Source organism: Poecilia reticulata, linkage group LG10 (genome assembly GCF_000633615.1).
Source record: "Poecilia reticulata strain Guanapo linkage group LG10, Guppy_female_1.0+MT, whole genome shotgun sequence".
NCBI classification, from domain to species: Eukaryota; Metazoa; Chordata; class Actinopteri; order Cyprinodontiformes; family Poeciliidae; genus Poecilia; species Poecilia reticulata.
The window spans coordinates 27977878-27997442 of record NC_024340.1 but is presented as its reverse complement, the minus strand read 5'-3'; the positions used below and the strand labels follow the sequence as shown (position 1 = coordinate 27997442).

The 19565-nt window shown below is 40.8% G+C and overlaps 1 protein-coding gene across 2 annotated transcripts in view; it reads left to right on the top strand.

Annotated features, from left to right (window-relative positions):
• The window catches only part of fat4 (FAT atypical cadherin 4), a 128478-nt gene that overhangs the window by 92903 nt on the left and 16010 nt on the right, over positions 1 to 19565 (top strand). The window contains exons 7-11 of one of the 2 annotated variants that reach the window (XM_008421150.2): positions 6997 to 7177; positions 10472 to 10722; positions 11382 to 15731; positions 18385 to 18489; positions 18743 to 19050. In XM_008421150.2, the coding sequence (XP_008419372.1) occupies positions 6997 to 7177; positions 10472 to 10722; positions 11382 to 15731; positions 18385 to 18489; positions 18743 to 19050 (5195 nt within the window). The remainder of the gene's footprint in view (positions 1 to 6996; positions 7178 to 10471; positions 10723 to 11381; positions 15732 to 18384; positions 18490 to 18742; positions 19051 to 19565) is intronic. The other variant, XM_008421151.2, reaches the window with a different exon arrangement.

The following is a 19565-nucleotide window of genomic DNA, read 5'->3' as shown; positions in this document are numbered from 1 at the left end:
TCAAAGAAGTTCAATAAGCACCAATTGAACTACTCTGTAATTGAGAAAGAGACGTTTGCTTTGATCTTGGCACTGAAACATTTTGATGTTTATTTGAGTGGTGGCATTAGTGTTGTGGTGTTTACAGATCATAACCCACTGACATTCTTGTCTTCCCTGAAATGTCCTAATCAGCGATTGATTCGCTGGTCATTGTTCCTGCAGTCCTACAACATGGATATTCAATACATTAAAGGGAAAAACAATGTAGTAGCCGATGCGTTATCTCGCGCTCCAGTTTAGTAGTTTGTTTTTTGCTCTTTTTTCTTTGTTTCCTTTTCTTATCCTTAAAAGAGCTTCTGAGTGCACCAGTTGCTGGTTTGGAGAGTGGAGTAGGGAGGAGAAAACCTGGGCATTACATATCTACTTTGCTAAGTACGACTGGTGAAAATGGTGGCTGTGTTTGTTTACGCACGGTGAGTTAGGCAGGAGCAGGGTTCCTTATAGGAACCTGCTTTTTATGGGTGGGGGTGTGACGGCCCTGGGCCTTGTAGGCTGGTCTTGTTGTCCCTCTTTGTGCTCCTCCCATTTGCAGGTGTGCCTGATCGGGTGATTGGAGTGCAGGATACTTRAAGCTGGCTGTCTCCGTCTTTCAGCGGCGCTGGGTGGCTCGTAGCTGGTCGTTGGTGGCTTGTCGCCTGTGGCCCTCAGCGTCCATTCTGCAGAAACTGTCTTAGCACCAAAGTAGAGGCTAATATCTACAGACTTCTCTCCATTCTTGGGGATTTAGCAAATTAGCACCAAGACAAATCAAAACTCAGGACTGACTTCTTTGCAAACAACAGCCATTAGCATATCAAGTAGCATTGCTCATAGGTAATTCAGCTTCCCAAACTGCATTTTATGTCGAATATTTGAGATTTACAATATAAACGAACTAACAAATAGGGAAGTTTTTTTTTTTTTTCTTTCTCTGAGAATTGCATTGTCTAGCTTCTGTCATGTTGCTGAGAGAAGCCAACACCCTAAATGTGCTTCAGTTTTGAGTAATTTCTCTCTTTCTGCTGGAAATGATGACAATTGCCTTAAAAACCTCCCCAGGATGACTAACAGCAACACTTGCTTCTGTAAGGTCTTTCCCAATCTGCCTTGACATTGTTCTAACACACACCTTTATGCTCCTAACCATAAAACTGCTGTCACAACTTTTTTATATAGTTGGTCCCTCTTGATGAGGATCAATTAAGTAAGAAAATTTGCATAATACAATTTTTGTCTAAGCCTGTAGTTCAGGGGTGTAGATGGTTTCTCTTAGGTATTGACAGACTGACTGTCTAGACCTTCTCTCTAGACCTTCAGCATGTGCAAGATGTATTACATCAGATGGATTTGGAGCATTTGTCCCACAAGGGCCCCTTCCTATCCACATCTTAATCTGTCATGTAGAAATTCAGATAGACTGGATACTTTTATCTTAATCAGGGTGTTTTTAAGTTCTTGGCTCAAGGTAAAAGCAGTGATGATGGGGTGTAATCACCATCACAGTGTAAGATTGTGGCAATTTACTGACCTGGGATTAACCTCTGAAATAAGATTATCATCTCACTACAAACTTCAGAGGTTGACTGCTCGATCTGTAACCACAAGTTAGGATTATAAAAGCGTTGATTGGCATTTTGTTAAATTGATTTTATTCATGGAGATTATTTATATGGAATATATTCTATTAAATATCCTCAGGTACAATAATTAAAACAAGTAAAAGGGGAAGGAATAAAGAGTCAGGGGACTGGATTTGCCAATGGAAACATACTTGCCTAACCACAGTGAATGGCTGTCACCGGCAGGCAGCTGACTTCCTTCTGCAAATTTCCAATAGCTCTTTTTCCAGGCTAAATGATGTCATCTATTCTGCAACCACCGTCCAGTTTATACACTGCCAGATATAGACATATTTTGCTGCCATATCCCTACCGTGCTTGAGGTGTGACACCCGCCTCGGCTGCAGTTATCTCTCATTTATCCTGACAGTATTCCTCAAGCTTTGCTCGATTCCAGTAAATCTGGAGGAGATGCTGACGTTTCTCTGCACTCTTGGAGCGCATTCCTCTCCCGTTGAGTCACTGCCTCCATAAAAAGAAGAAGGGGATGGGGGTATAGTTTGTTCATGAAGAAAATGCTCCAGGATTGCTTTGCTTTTCCTTTTTCTTAGCCGATTCAGATCTTTGTAAAAAATAATATAAAATTACGAAACGGAAACTTTCAACATTCTTAGTTGCAACGTTGTCCCTGTTATTTAGCAGCCGCTATCCCATAAATCACAAAAATGTACCACCTTAACTTTAACTGCTTGAAACAACTGACATTTACATGCCTTTCCCGTACCTGCCAAGATATAGTATTCCTCGACTAAATCTGTCATCCCACGCAATGTAAGCAGATATATCTGAACTATTTGCACTTGGACAAGGAGGATTGGAGAGGCTAAAGCAGCAGCTGCCAGGTGATATGTGATATGTGCAAGCGTCAGGAGGCTAAGAAGACGCGTCATGAAGACGCATGGAGACGCATGACGTTTGGAGAGTCAATGTACCAAGATTGGAAAAACTCTTCTTCGTGGCTGGTTTCTAACCAAAGCACTGGGGTCAGAAGCGTGTCAAAGGGATAATTTGAGCATAGTTTAGCTCTTTGCTATAAGAGTGAGGCATTTGTTTTGTGCTTTCTAAGGATTAACTGGAATCTCTGTGATGAGTTCAGGGGACTGAGGTAAAGGTCAAAAGTTCTGAACGATGGAGGCTGTTGATTTTCCCAAGGCAGTAAACAGGTTGTGACATCACATCCTGCACAAAAGTGAAACACCGGGAAGGAGGGTGCACACACACACACACGCACACACACAAGTAGAGGCCTAGCCTTGTAGCCTGCTTCCGTCCTCAGTATGGAAACAATAGTATTGAAATGCAGCCACAGCGCTCTCTGTGTGGCAGAAGGCAGCTACAGTTCAGAAAAATACAGCAGCTGGCTTCATATCAAAACCAAATATTTTCGCCATGCTCTCAGTCCCTCTGCTGGACCTAATGGCTTTTGTAGACAAAGCCACTTATAGCATCCCGAGCCACTTATCGGCCTGGCAGTTCCAGCAGCCTGCACACAGCGCCTCTGATCAACAGCCGTATTAGCCGCTTGTTGACTGTCACACACACTTTGCCTGGATTAATTTAATTTAAAGTGATACAGACACTTCGCTGACTTGGATTGCTCCTTGGTAAGAAGGATCAACTGAGTAGGAGGAGCTGCTCTAATCTGTTGCCATGGCGACCAGCCTAATTGATGACTCATGTTGCTGAAGAAGCTGACCTGGAACTGACACCTATTTATGACGTTATTTTCAATTTTCTTTTCTGTTTTTTTTTCTTTTTTTTTATCTGGTTTCAAAATAAAATTGATGTAGGGACAAAACATTAAAGTGGTTAATTGTTTAAGTCAATCAATGCTATTGTCAATCAACAGTAGCATTCACAGCCAAATTCCAAACTTCAATTTACCAAAATCTCAAAACATTTTTTTTAAAAAAATCAATTTTTAGAGTTTCCAAAGATGCTTTTTTATGTTATGCAGATCTCAGATAATGAGGAAAACATTTGTGTTGCCAAATATTATGCTTTTTTTTTTTTACCATTGTCTCATTATCACATATACTATGTATTAAATATCTTATTTATATATAGAACTGGCAACTCAGTTTATAAATTCAGTTCCAACATCCAGTTTAACATTCTCAACAAGAGAAGTAACAATAAAATCACTGTTTTTCCAGTGCTAATCTTACTTTTTGTGTATAAGGAATTCAGGAATGAAACTAACTTTCGACATGGAGCTCATTTGTTCTGGTTTTTGATCCCTGTAATGCCATCCCTAGCTCTGGTCTCAGCTGAAATATTTCATTTCTTTTTATCATGTTAGAGTGTTTTTCACCAGTAAAAACAGAAAGATTTGGTACTAAGCATGCACTGGCTGCAATTTAGGACTGGAATAGATTTGTTGTTAGAAAAATCTGCAGAGAAATTTGCAAACAACAACATGTTATATTAATCAACTAATCCTGCTCACCACATTTATTCAAGCACTTGTTCTGCTATTATTTATTTTGAACTAAACAATATTATATTTGTGCAGATTATTACTTTCACTAGTTTAGCAGCGTGGTTTCACTGTATAAATTGGCAATGATTTCATAATATTTGCTTTGCAAACTAAATTCTATAATCCATGAACCCTTTCAGGAATTGCATAATCACTTCGATTTCAACATTGAGTATGGATGGTTATAAACATGGCAACCTTAAAAAGTCATAAAAGTCTTAGATAGATGACTCACTGTGGTGATGAGTCACTTAAGATTAGTGTGGTATGGTTTCTGGTTCTCCTTTTGGGATGAAGACTGTTTACTGATCGCTCTGTTTGTGTCATTTGTTTTGCTTCTGGAATTCAGCTGTGTTTATTCTCAATGCGCATGTTAGCCACTTCTGTTCTGACCAGAAAAACTTGGATGCATTACCAGCTTCAGGTCAAATTTCTGTTTATTATCATAACGCCAGGCTGTTATGCGAGGTTCCAGTAAACTACCTCAAATCCCATTTTCTGAGGAATCCCCTTTCCCTTCCTGAAAGAGACTCCGGGGGTCTCCAAACCCAACGATAATCTCAAGTTTTGTTGACGTTCGTTGGGAAAGTTTCCTTTTGCTTTCTGCCCACAGGGAAGTCAGAGTTAGTGTACACGACTTAACAGCAGCCATAGCACTCGCAGTGGATTTTATTTGTTTTAGCCCAGCAGCAGTTTTCTACATCAATCCCTTTAGTTTTATTCTACATTTATTTTTTTTGCTGTACTTTTATTATAATAAGGTTGTGTTGATATTTTGTTTGACCAGACATTTTTGAAAGAGAGGTTGATAGACCGCAGGACAAAACCCAATGATTGCACTCTCTAAAGCAGCCCTCCCTTTGTCCCAAACATATTTTTTCAGGGGAAAAAAATCCTATTCTTGAAATGCAACATATAATCAGCACTAATGGACCTGAAAATGATTCAAGATATGGCATCAGTTTCCTGTTATTTAATTTTTAGCAACATTTTCTCAAGCTCATTGGCAATAATTATAGCATATTAGACTTCAATGGCCATCTATCAATACCAAAATATCATCCCACGTATCCACATCCACATGATTTTGAACTTTTTTGTTTATTAAGAAAGTCAATTTTCTGGTGTGACAGACAGGCAGGCGGACTGACTGACTGACTGACTGACTGACTGACTGACTGACTGACTGACTGACTGACTGGTCTTCTGTGTTTTTTCAATTATATTTTTCAACGTTGATATTCACCAGACCAATACAACAGATGCTTCAATCTGGCTTTTACCAGCTGATGCTGATTTCCTGTTTTCTTTGAGGTCTGACCGGCTGATTTGGATTTTCTTTGTAAGGACTGTAACACAAACAAAAACAAGTTCATCTGTGTTCATGTTGTCTTCATTCAACAGTGAAATGTAACAAACATTGACTACAAAGGAAAAAAACAGTGATCAAAATCGTTTTGGATCCAAAAGAAAATGAAAAGATTGCAAAATTATTCACAGTTGTGCATCAAAGCATTAAATTCATAACTCTCATGTGATTTTTATCTCAAAACAAAGATGATATCTACTTTTAAGCATGTTTTCCCTTTATGATCTTCTAGTGACACAATTCTGATAAAGACACTGAGTTCTGTCTTCTAAAGTTTTACAAACAAAAAGAATGTTGCCCTTATTTTCTGATATTTATTAATCTATGCAGACTGAATAATAAAGGCAGAATTTCTTCACTTCACTCTGACCCCCCACTCTTTCCTCTCTCTTCTTCTCTGATTCTTTTTGTTTGGAATTTCCACCACAAGAAAAAGAGACTTAAAAGAGACTTTCTGTGGCCACCGTCTCAATGTTTTTTTTTTTTTCATCTCCTATTAATACAGACCCCCAACTGTACAGTTTTTCAAGCAGCTGATGTTTTCCACAGCTGTATACACACAGGCTGTTTATGGTTTTATCTCGGCTCTTCATAATTGATGCATTCACACAGATTCCTGAGGAGAGTTGGAAGTGATGAACTTTATGTTTACAGGAGGTGAAAATGCCTCTCAAGGCTTTCAGATCTCAGCCTGTTCTCCCTCCTCAGGTGCTCAGTATTTACTCTATAAGCCATGTGCGCATCATTAAGAAGTGAAAATACCTCCAGGCTTTCAGAGATGTCCCCAAATCCCACAGAGCGACTCTCCGTAACGAGGCTGAACTTGTGTTTATGTTTGGAATATAGATTAGGCAGTTTAGTGTGCCATTCGAGGAAGGATTATAAAAGGGCAGCTCAAGCAAGGCAGATGTATGAAATGCTTTTTTTTTCCTGCATTGCAGTTCATTTTCATCTGCTATTGATTAAAATCCAACCCCACAGGGCCTAGCTTGGCCCGTTTCATCACCCCGTTCTGGGAGGAAAAAAATGTTTGGATTTCTGCTGAAAATAGCACTTCTCCTCGCTCAAATTCCACTGACTGACTGCCTGACTGCTGTGCACCTTAAAATAGATCCCTCAGTGTGGAGATTAAATCTATAGGTGTCCAAATCCCCAGGAAGGACGACTAACAGATTGGGTTTCAGAGACATCGAGCTATTTCACGTGTTCTCCTCTGAAGTCGGTTGATGTGACAGAACCAAAGGAAATGCGAAGCGTTTTTTTAAACACACTGGCTTGAATTAAATGAAGCAGGAAAAGTGTGGACAAACTCTCACGATACCAATTGGCCCAGTGTTGATGTTCCACTACATGATGACTTCGACACAATAAATCACTGGATTGCATCAGAAAACTGGAGCCATAATGCCATTCAGATGTTTCTATTTCCAGCCTGCGGTGGCACAAAGCGTACTTTAAAGCAATTGTAATGAAATAACTTTATCTTTTGCTTCCTCCCTTTCCAGGCTCTCCATCCCTCAGTGGGACGGGATCGGTAACCATTCTAGTGGATGACGTCAACGATAACATCCCCGTTTTTACCGCCTCCACCTTCCACACCACCATCATGGAGGACGCCCCGACAGGAACGGACCTGCTTCTGGTCAACAGCTCTGATGCAGACGTGGGCAACAACGGCGTTATAAGGTAGACTAATAAACAAAATGCACTTATATTGTGACTATACAGCCCAGCTACAGGGAAAAGTAAGTACACACCTGATTAACTGATCATCCGCAAATGTTACCAGCTCTGTAAACACAGGAGTTGTGGCCATTTTCTTGTCTACACCATACAGGTGTGTTTTCACACAATGCGGGGCTGGAACGACATCAGCAATGACTTTAAAAAAAGATATGTATTGGTATTGAGGTAATGTCCAAAGGAATAGAAGTTATTGAAGATTATTCAGAAGTGGAAAATATTTAAGAAAGCATGATATATTATCATCAAATTCAACTTGAGGTCAGTCAGTTCAATGCTCTGAAAACAACATGTCTTGTTTGGAATATATTAGGAAGAAAGCTTCTTCTTTCTAAAATAAGTACACCTGCATATCTTTGGTTTGCATAGTTTTATCTCAATGAACCACTGTACTTATGGAAAAATGTCCTTTGGACAAGAGCCAAGTAAAGATGATCAACCATTATTTTTCCCCATATTTTGAGAAAACCTAAAGTTTCGTAAAGCACAGTGGTGGATGGACTCATGGTTTGGGCTTGTTTCTCAAAGAGAGGAGTTGACCGTGAACTTTTCTACATATAAAATATATATAGTCAAATGTGACATAATCTCTGCAAGTTGAAGTTTAGTCTAAAGGGTAACAGTTCCTAAAACAACGTTGAGTCAATAACAGAATGACAGAACAAGCTAATCAAGGTGTTAATCAAGACTAGACCTTGGGATGTACTCTGTTTTTTCCATGAATGGAAAACCTTTTCTTACTTTCTGTTATTCAATGGATCACCCAACACACTGTTTAGATTTGACAATGATGTGCTTGTTGCAGTAAGGTTAGAATCATTCTGAAAGACAACTGTATTACATGGCCACAGATTACAAGAAATAGTTTTCAGTTTGCTTTTATTGCAAACAGATTGCCTCTGGAATGTATGTTGTTTCCAAACTTCTTTATAATGTCATCTTAGTCCAGATCATGACTCAGTTTGAACTTTTTTTTTGTTAGTTTTTATGACACTCCAGGGTGACTGCAGTTCATGACAGTGGTTCAGTTTGCAGAGTTCTAGTGAAAAAGCAAAGTTTTTGTTTAGGCTGTTATTTACAAGCTCGGATAAAAACTGTGTTCAACATTCATAGCTTCTGCCATGTGGGGGGGACTTCTAAGGGCCTCTGGTCTGATCTCTCTAAAGACGGACGCTGACTCAGGTCCAACCCCTCCTCTTTCCTCAGCAACCCCACTGAGTGCACATTGGGGGTACCACAGAGTGTTCCAGTTTCCCAAAACACAGTAATGAGGATGTTAAATGTTGATGACAGTAGGAGATGATGCCCATCAGGGGTTCGAGGCCTTTTATAGAGTCCAGAACCGGTTACCTTCACTTGTTAGTTTCCATTTTCACAACTCATCTACACATAAAACTTTAACTGAACCACAAGCATCTGTGGACAGTTTATATCGGTGAGAATATCTAAATAAGCTTTGCATGAAGTTCACACGTTGTTCTGTCATTAGCTCTGTAGGGGGAGCGCTTTTCAAAATATGTTCTGGTGTGAACATGTATGTGTCAGTTTACATTTAAGGCTGGGATCCTGATGGAGACTCATGAGCTAAAGGATGAAACACAATATGTATTTGAAAACAGAAGTGAGTGCCCCCTGCTCAGTTCCCAGTCCAGATGAGCTTCACCCTTCATGTCGTTAATGGAGCCATATTTTGGTTACAATTCTCAAGGGATTCCATACAAAAATATTAATTTGGTAGAGAGGAAGGTATTTGCTCTCTTACAGATTTATTTTCTACTTCAGAGAAATCAAATTCTAAAATTAGATAGAGCTAACCAGAATAAATGCAAAATGCTTTCACTGCTCAAAAAAATAAAGGGAACACTTAAACAACACAATATAACTCCAAGTAAATCAAACTGTCCACTTAGGAAGCAACACTGATTGACAACGGGGACCCTCGTCGGGTCAATCAGTGTTGCTTCCTAAGTGGACAGTTTGATTTCACAAAAGTTTGATTTACTTGGAGTTATATTGTGTTGTTTAAGTGTTCCCTTTATTTTTTTGAGCAGTATATATCCAAACTGGGCTGGATGTATTTACTTTCTAAACCTAATAACTGGGCGAGGCAGCTGTCGTGAAGTGCAATAACTACAAATGAGCAATGAGATGGTTTTCAAGCATAAAAATGACCAAAACTCACACCAATATGTCTCAGTTAGATTTAAGTCCTGTCTTTGACTAGGCCACTCCAAACCTTTATTTTATTTTAGCCACTCAGCGGTGGACTGAGCGGTTTTACATCAGACTTATCTGAATGTACACCTTCCAACAAGTTCCTCTTTTGTCTCTTTTGAAAAACTCTTGTGGATCATCATAGTTCGGAGGGGTTGACAAATGTGGTTTGCACTTGGAAATGTTCCCATGGATGCTATTTTCCATGAACTCTTACCTAAGGCAGATGAGGTTTGTTGTGATTTAAAATGTTGTTCTAGTTTCTCCCATGACCTTCTAGGTGAGCTGTTAATGTGCTATTTGAGTAATTTTAGTTGCCTGGCAACTCCTGCCATGATTCATCAATGTTTCCACTGTGTTTTGCTGGAGTACCAATGCCTTAGTAGGCTTTGTAACCCTTACTACTAATAGATATCCATGATTTTGTTTCTTCTCTGTTTTTACATTTCTTCATAACAAAGCATAAGATGCTACTTTTTGAGGCTACTTCATGTAGAAAGACGTGCTAACTTCTACAGGACAGTAACTGGGTCTTGGTATGGCTAGTGAAGTAGTACCAGAAATGTGATTAATAACTGATTTAACAAGACAGCGTAGGGCCTGGTTTGGATAGCTTTTTCCCATAGTATGTGGAATCATTATATGAAAACTATTTTCTATTTACTCAGGTTATGTTTGCACTAAAATTAATTTTGAAACTCTGGAAGATATTAGGTATGACATAAAAATATGATAAATTTGTCATATTGCTTTTCACAGAAGGATTTTACAGCTCTTGCCAAAAAACACACTGAAGTTACAGCAACAACTGATGTGACTGTATGCTTATTTATAGTATTTAACTTGATTCAGTCAACCTGTTACACATAAAACCTCTGTTAATTGGAATATTTGACGTGTAATAACTCATTTTTTATACCTTATTAAAACCCAAAGCAGATCCGCCATCCAGAAGCAAATAGGTGTTTTGCTAATAAACATGACACTACCACAGCTGATATCTGATATTTTTGTTTCCTACAGCTACAGTCTAAGTGGGGGACATGGCCAGTTCTCCATCAACCCCGCAACAGGGCAGATTATTACCAGCTCCCTGCTGGACCGAGAGGAGAGGGCCAATTACCAGCTGCTGGTTGTTGCGACAGATGGAGGGCAGCCCCAGGGCTTGTCGAGCTCCGCCACCGTGTCCGTGACGGTGGCCGACATCAATGACAATCCTCCACGCTTCCATCATCACCCCTATGTGACCCACATCCCTGCCTCCACTGCAACAGGTTAGTTAGGGGCTCTAAAAGGTTACACTCTTCACCTGGTGTATCTGTTTACTCCTCAAATCTGGTTGGTTATAAAATAATGTATCTCTGAAAAGAAAGTATATTTCAGAAAATGAAGTCAAAAGACTGTAGCTGAAAATGAAAATGTGAAATTCAGTTTCTCAGAACATTAGAACAAAAAACATATTAACTACATAAATCTTATACACACAATCACGAGGGAGATGACTGTAGTTCCAGTTGTCCAGTAGTCATGGATGACCTTCAGGTTTTTTGTTATGCAACATGTTCACAGAGTTCTGCATCCAAGAACATTAACAGAAAGTCAGAGGAACTCTAAGTGGCAGGTGCTGCTGGTAGCCATAAATGCAAACTTTTAAGCTTTTATTGTGTTTTTTAAATGAGCTACAATCTAGAGAGACCCTATAATTGCAAGTTTAAAGGAAAAAAATCCTGAAACATAATAGGAGTGAATTAGTTTAGTTTGGTTTTATGCATTCTGCCCACAAGAAGATTTAAAAGAAGCCTGGAAAAAAAAGGAGGCTGTATTTCTTATTTTTACCCATTTTTACAAGAAATTAAGCTTTCATTTTCTTCTTTTGGTGTTCCATTTGTTTGTTAGGGTTAAATATATCTTTTTTTTTCTTTTTTGTCTTCAGGGTCCCTGGTTTTTGCTGTTACCGTCACTGATGAGGACTCCGGCTCTAATGCCCAGCTGCACTACTCCCTAATGGGTCGGAACGCAGAGAAGTTCAAGATCGATCCAGTAAGAGGCGCCATAACTGCCAATGAGAGGCTGTCTGGAAGTTCAGAGGTTACGCTGACAGTTCGCGTAAAGGACGGTGGAGCTAACCCAAAAATGGACACCACCACGGTGACAGTGCGATTTGTTACGGGAGGAAACTTCCCCATCATCAAGCTGAAGGAGCGGGCGTTTACTTTTCTGGAGAATCAACCTACCAACCACATTGTCACAACAGTGACGGGGTCTTCTATGAGGGGTGGACCACTGTCATACTACATAGCAAGTGGCAACCTTGATTATGCCTTTCACATAGATCAGCTCTCAGGCGAGTTATCCATCAGACATCCGCTGGATTACGAGCACATTTCCAAATATGTTCTATGGATTGAAGCCAGAGATCAGGGTTTCCCCCCTTACTCTTCCTATGAGAAAGTAGAGATAAATGTTCTGGATGTGAATGACAACCACCCAGTGTTTGATAAGGACCCGTTTCATGCTGAGATACTGGAGAACCTATCACCTCAGCGCGTCCTGATGGTCACCGCCGTTGACCTGGACAGTGGCAACAATGGACAGCTGGAATACGCTATAACCGAGGGCAACAAGGAGAACAGTTTCAACATCAACCGAGCCACTGGTGAAATACGAACCACTAGACCACTGGACCGAGAGAAAGTGGCGCTTTATGCTCTAAAAGTGAAAGCCACTGATCGAGGTTCACCACCAAAAAACACAGTAGTTAAGGTTCTAATTAATGTGCTGGACGTGAACGATAACGCTCCCAAGTTTTCTAAGATATTCAGTGCATCAGTGGCTGAAAATGCACCCGTTGGCTACACCGTTACCAGAGTCACAACCACAGACGAGGATGCTGGTTCAAATGCCGTTAGCCGCTACTCTGTTACAGACAGCAGCCTTCCATTCAGTATTAATCCAAGCACAGGGGACATAACTATCAGCAGGCCACTTAATAGAGAAGACACAGATCACTACATCATTAAAGTGTCTGCTCATGACTCTGGCTGGACAGTAAGCACAGACGTAACAATATTTATAGCAGACATTAACGACAACGCCCCCAGGTTCAGCCGTCCATCTTATTACTTGGACTACCCGGAGCTCACAGAGGTGGGTTCTCTGGTCACACAGGTCTTGGCCTCAGATCCAGATGAGGGAGTCAACGGCAAAATTTTCTACTTCATCCGATCCCAGTCAGAGTACTTCAGAATCAATGCCAGCTCTGGAGAGGTGTTCATCAAGCAGCAGTTAAAGTATCAGAACTCGACTGGTGCTGCCAGTGTAAATATAAACCGGCACAGCTTCATTGTGACAGCCTCAGACCGAGCAGTGAAGCCTTTAATGAGTGAAACAACAGTGATTGTAAACATAGTAGACAGTAATGATAACCCTCCTGAGTTTGATTCCACCACTTACTTCACTCCTGTCACTAAAAGTGTCAAAGTTGGCACTAGACTAATAAAAATCACAGCTCATGATAAGAAAGATTTTGGCCTTAACTCTGAGGTTGAGTACCTGATAACAGGCGGGAACAGCTCCAGTAAATTCAAACTAGACAAAATAAGTGGGTGGATTACAGTTGCTGCTTCCCTCACATCTGATATAAATAAGATTTTCCTCATTGACATCACTGCGAGGGACAAAGGAAATCCTCCCTTGTCTGCACAAACAACAGCGAGAATTGTAGTGACAGAAGAAAACCATCACACACCAGAGTTCTCACAAAGCCAAATTTCAGCCACAGTACCTGAAAGCCTCGCTGTGGGAACAGCAATCAGAACTCTTTCTGCCAGAGACAAAGACAAAGAAATGAACGGCCTTGTCACTTACAGTATAACCTCAGGCAATGATAAGGGTCTGTTTACATTGAACAGTAAAACTGGTGTGTTATCCTTAGCTAATTCTCTAGACTATGAAGAGCAGCACCAACATGAACTAAGAGTTTCAGCTACTGATGGTGGGTGGATTGCAAAATCAAGTTACGTCTCAGTCACAGTACAAGTTACTGATGTAAACGACAACCCTCCTGTTTTTGATCCCGATGAGTACTTCCCCTCTGTGCAGGAGAACGTCCCCAGTGGTACCACTGTGCTCAAAATGAATGCCACAGATCGGGATTCAGGATTAAATGCTGTCATGGCGTATGTGATTCAGTCATCAGACAGCGATCTGTTTGTTATCGACCCAAACACGGGTACCATCACCACCCAGGGCTTCTTGGACTACGAGGCAAAGCAGGTTTACCATTTAACAGTGAAGGCTTTCAATGTCCCTGATGAGGAGCGCTGCAGCTTCGCCAACATCAACATCCAGTTGAAGGGAGCCAATGAATACGTTCCTCGCTTTGTTTCCAAACAGTACTACTTTGAGATCTCAGAAGCTGCTCCAAGAGGCACAGTTGTTGGGGAAGTGTTCGCCAGTGATCGGGACCAGGGAGAGGATGGAGTGGTTTATTATCTCATATTTGGAAGAAGCAGAAAGAAAGGCTTTGGCATCAACAAGAAGACTGGCCAGATTTATGTCACAGGCACTCTGGACCGTGAGAAAGAAGAAAAGGTTTCCCTGAAGGTGTTGGCGAAGAATGCAGGAAGCATCCATGGGGCAGATATTGATGAAGTGTTTGTTAATATCACTATTCTTGATGCCAATGATCCCCCTGTTTTTACCCAAGACCTGTACGACGTGCAGGTCAGTGAAGGTCTATCCCCTGGTGGGCTTGTCACCTTTGTAAGTGCTGAGGATTCAGACTCTGTCCCCAGTTGGAGCAGGTTTTCTTACTCCATTGATCCTCAACTTAACAAAAATGTGTTTACAATAAATCCAAAAACAGGTCAGGTGTCTGTGGCTGCACAGCTGGACAGAGAAACAACTCCTGTCTATAATCTGACAGTTCTTGCAGTCGACACGGGCACGCCTCCTGCCACCGGAAGCGCCACCATCATTGTGAATTTGGAAGACATCAATGACAACGGTCCAACATTGATGACCACCTATGCTGAGGTGATGGAAAACCAGAGAGCTGGCTCTTCAGTCACGACCCTGACATCCTCAGACCTGGATCTACCTCCCAACCAGGGCCCTTTCCTCTACAGCCTTCTAAGTTCTGGCTCTGCCAACAGCTACTTCAGTCTCAGTTCAGCTGGCATCCTAACCACCAGCAGGGAGATTGACAGAGAACAGATTAGTGACTTCTACCTCTATGTGGTGATCAAGGACTCTGGTGTGCCTCAGATGTCCTCCACTGGAACGGTTCATGTTAAGATAAACGATCAGAATGACAACCCATCAGAGTCAAGGTCTATGGAAATCTATGTCCACTACTTTGGAAACACATTTTCTGGAGGTTCTTTGGGAGATGTTAGACCACAAGATCCAGACATCCATGATCGGTTCCACTGCTCCCTTATTCCTCCATCATCTGGTCTGTTTGCTATCCCCACAGGAACATGTAACCTCAACTCTAAAGCCCGCTCAACAGACGGAACATTTGAACTAACCATTCGCAGCAGTGATGGTGTCCATGGATCGGTTAGTAGCACAGCCAAAGTTTTCTTTATGGGTTTCAACAATGCCACTGTAGACAATAGCATCCTCATCAGACTCAACTCTGATGGAGTCAAAAGCTTTCTCACCAATCACTACCTCAGCTTCTTACGCATTGCCAACTCTCAGCTAGCAGGACTAGGCACAGGGGTGCTGCTTTATGGAGCATTTGAGCTTAACAATCAGACTTTCCTGATGGCAGCTGTGAAACGGGGCCACGGACAATATGTGAACCCCAGCGGCGTGGCCACATTCTTCCAGAGTATCAAAGACATTTTATACAGACAGAGTGGGGTGCAAATAGATGCAGTAGACCATGATCCATGCACGCACAATCCATGCCAGAACGGAGGCAGCTGCAAGCGGCGTCTCAGTGTCGGGCCTGATATGAACACAGAAGAAAGTGTCCCTGTGATCCTCGTTTCCAACCACCCCCTGCAGCCGTATGCCTGCAGCTGCAGGCCGGGATACGCAGGAGCCCTGTGTGAGACGGACATCGACGAGTGCCAGCCATCGCCTTGCCACAATGGTGGCACCTGCCACAATCTGGTTGGGGGGTTTTCCTGCACCTGTCCTGAGGGATTCACCGGTATGGCATGTGAGAGGGATGTCAACGAATGCCTTTCCAATCCCTGCAAGAATGGAGCGCTGTGCCAGAACTTCCCCGGTGGCTTCAACTGCCTCTGCAAGTCTGGGTTTGCAGGTATTAATCACACAAAGGTCACTTTTTATTTCCTTTCCAACTGTTTACAAAAGTATTCATACCCCTTGAATGTTTTCATATTTCTATGTCAAAAACAATATACCTCTTTATATGTTATTCAAATTTTGTGTGGTAATCCCACAGAAAATACAACATAATGGTGAAATAAAAGAAAATAATTATTTGAAGTAAGGCTTTCTTCTTTTCCCACCTATTTCAGTCTGATACTCAGAAAAGTATATCTGAATACGTAGATGTACAAAACTGAGTGAGGGATACCACAACAGATTTGCAGGATTGTAAGCGCAAATCCATGCCACACTTTTCAGATTCAGAGTTCTCAAAAATAATGCTTAATGTTTTTGTTGAAAGATGTTGATCTTTATTTCAAATACGTAAGCCAATTTTAACAAATACAGTGAGACAACTAATGCATTCTTAATGCATTACTAGAGCAGTAATGCTATAGAGAAACCATAGCTGTCAAAATGAATAATTTCTTAGTTATACAAGATCAAATAAAATGTAACCATGAATCATTCAATCAACACAAAGTGAATAGTTATAGTGTCCTTTGCCCTTTAAAATAATACACATTTTATTGTGGTCTGTGATATAACAAATAAATAAAATGTACAGGAGTTTGTGGTGATGGCAGTGGGACAAACATACAAGGGTATGGATATTTTTGAGAAGCACTGTTGAGTATGGTCACCCACATTCAAAGTAATTGCTGCTTCTTATTGTTTCCAGTAGATGTCGTAGCCACTTCTTTTGGTTTTTGGTTTCTAGTTGGGGAGTATCAGCTGTGATTCATATCAGCCTGCAGTGTTTGCTTTAATAAAAAAGGATGATACAAAGCTGACCTTTGTCAGAGATCCAGTCTTCACCACACATACAGTTCGCTGGTGTTTCATTTCCATTTGTGCCTTTATGCACTGGCAGTTCTGACCACACACAGACACAAGGATTTCTTCTCTGACCGTATTACACAAAGAGAGATTTCCTCATCATGGATTTTTGATTTGGCCTGTGAAATAACTTCATTTTGAGTTATTTGACAAATGAGCAGCTTTATAAAAGATCCAATCAGACCTCTTAATTTGGCAATGTAATGAACACAGTGCATTATTGGCCTGAATTAAAGGGCAGGGGATTTTAAGTGGAAATAGTTTGAACAGCCATTTGGATCCTGTGTGATGTTTAACCTCTGGCTGCAGCATCTGAAAGACATTTTGAAAGCATGCTGCACAGGGCACTTCGCCCGAAGTGAAGTCATTACTGTCCCTTTTTATTATGACGATAAAAAATGGCCACAAATCTAGAATTTTTATCAAGATGAACTACTCTCATGCAGAAATGCACCTAGTGACCTACAGTAGTTTTTGTGCCCTCCCTTTGAACTCTCAACTTCCTGTTCTCCACAACTGGATTTTGGCAGCTAAATCCATCTCCATTAAGCAACATGTCTCAGGATTTACAGCATTAAATTTACTCCCAGAGTTCACAGTCAGTTTGTTTCTTTTGTACCATGTGCCACGCATCATTTCTGTCTGTTGTTTTTATTATCACTGTCACATTCCTTATCAAGATGTTAAACCTTTGCTTGCATCTGTGGCAGCCATCCATGTACATTTCAGCTGTTTGTCTGTCTGCACTGCAATAAATACACAACAAAAACAGCCTGCAGTAGGTTGTTAAGCCTGATTGTTCTCAACTCAATGAGATCATTTGGCTTTCCCTAATGAAGTTTGTTGTTTATGAAATTATAGTAACAATTTCATAAACAATTGAAATTCCACCAAAGAGGTGAAATTCAGCCATAGAAACATTTGAACAAGGGTTTTATTAAGCAGAACCTTTTAAAATACGCTGATCTCTAAACCTTAACTTGTGTTGTTTAAAACATGCAACACATTCCCCATTATCCTTTTCAAACAACGATGAAGCCAAAATGGGAAAGCAGGGTATGTAAAACTAAGTACACCTTTGCTGCTAAAGGCAAAAGTAACAATGATATGTTGCTAATCAAGTCAGCTTGATTTATCAGTGAACACTTCTAAAAACAAGCATTAGAGTTGCACATTTACTGATATGCAACACACAGATATATGTTGGCACAATGCCAAGACAGAAAGACACGTCACTTTTTCTATAAGGAAGACCATTTTGTCTTCAACTTTGTTTTCTAATTATATAGTTATTCCCCTTGTAATATTCCTATAAATTAAGGATGGCCATACTTCTTTTTACTTTCCCATTACAGTAGATGGCAACACACGATTAACTAAATGGTAAAACATATTTGCTTTGCAGAGCAGTTCTCAGCTGTGATGTCATGAAGGGCATGATAAGATGAAGATCACAGCAACACTTGAAGTGCTTAGAAACAACTTTATTATTAGACCTGCACATTTCAGCTTGTGGCCTTCGTCAGGGTCATTGAAGGCCACATTGCTCAAGTCACTTCAAGCCTTACTGTAGTTTTCACTTCATCAGATCTTTGACCTTCTCCATGCATCGTGGAAGTCGGTGAAGCTGTGCCAGAAACATTTTTGGTGTCATGAAAGGCCTCCATAACTCAGTCTTCTGCATTTTTACTGTGTCGTTCACCACCCCATCCATTTTAATTTGTGTTGTTCTGTGAACTCAGGCAAAACGTGTGACTCCATCATCAATCACTGTGAGTGTAACCCTTGTTTTAATGGCGGCTCCTGTCAGAATCGGTTGGATGGATATTACTGTCACTGTCCGTTTGGTAAGTAATGAAAGGAAAGCTACAGGAAAAACAAAAGAAAACAAGATAAATGTTGTTCTAAAACCCTAGTTTCCTAAGCAAATGCTGCCACCATCTTCATTTTTCATGCTCTGTAGTTTTTGTTTTCATTAAATGCCAAAACATCTTACAAGATGATGATTTGCTTAATGTAGTGTCAGCATAAAATTTTGTTCTGTAAATTTCTGTAGATTTTGAATTCGAACCAGTCATCTGTTGTGTGTGTTTTCCTCAGGTGTTTTTGGCAAACACTGTGAACTGAACAGCTATGGTTTTGAGGAGCTCTCCTACATGGAGTTTCCCTCTCTGGATCCCAACAATAACTACATCTACATCAAGTTTGCCACTCTGATGAGCAACGCGCTGCTGATGTACAACCACGACAATCAGACGGGTGACAAGGCCGAGTTCCTGGCGTTGGAGATCTTTGAGGGCAGATTGCGCTTTTCCTTCAACCTGGGCAGCGGGACCTACAAACTGATGACCATGATTAAAGTTTCAGACGGCCAGTTCCACACAGTCATCGCCAGGAGAGCTGGGATGGTAAGAGGCATTTCTTACTACAGGTTTATGATCACTATTAGCTTCAAGTCACCAAAAGTGTGATGAAACTGAAAGAACTGTATTTAACAATGTTAATATCCTGAGCTTTTACTGCTTAAATCTACACTCATATTTGGCTTTAGTCTCTTCAGATGATAATTAAAACCCCAAACCACTGATAGTTCAGCTTATAGTTTTTATAGTGTATAATTAAATATTAATGGTTGCTGAGATTTATGAATTGCCCTGAAATATGAAAATGTGTCTCCTGGGCTCTGAGTGAGTGCCACCTCAATGCCAACAGTGCAGTGGCAAGAAGAGGGGAAAAACGTCAGAGCGGGTTCTGTCAGGTTTCTCCTAATGTTGCGCTGCTGCTGGACTTTAGATCTGTCGTTTCCAGCAGTGCAGTGGGGTTTCATAGGAAGCCGGTAAAATCGTTAAATTGTCAGTTTTGAAATGTTGCAGAGTGATGGCCTGGAAAGGAATACAGCCCATATTGAGGACTGAGTCTGTGA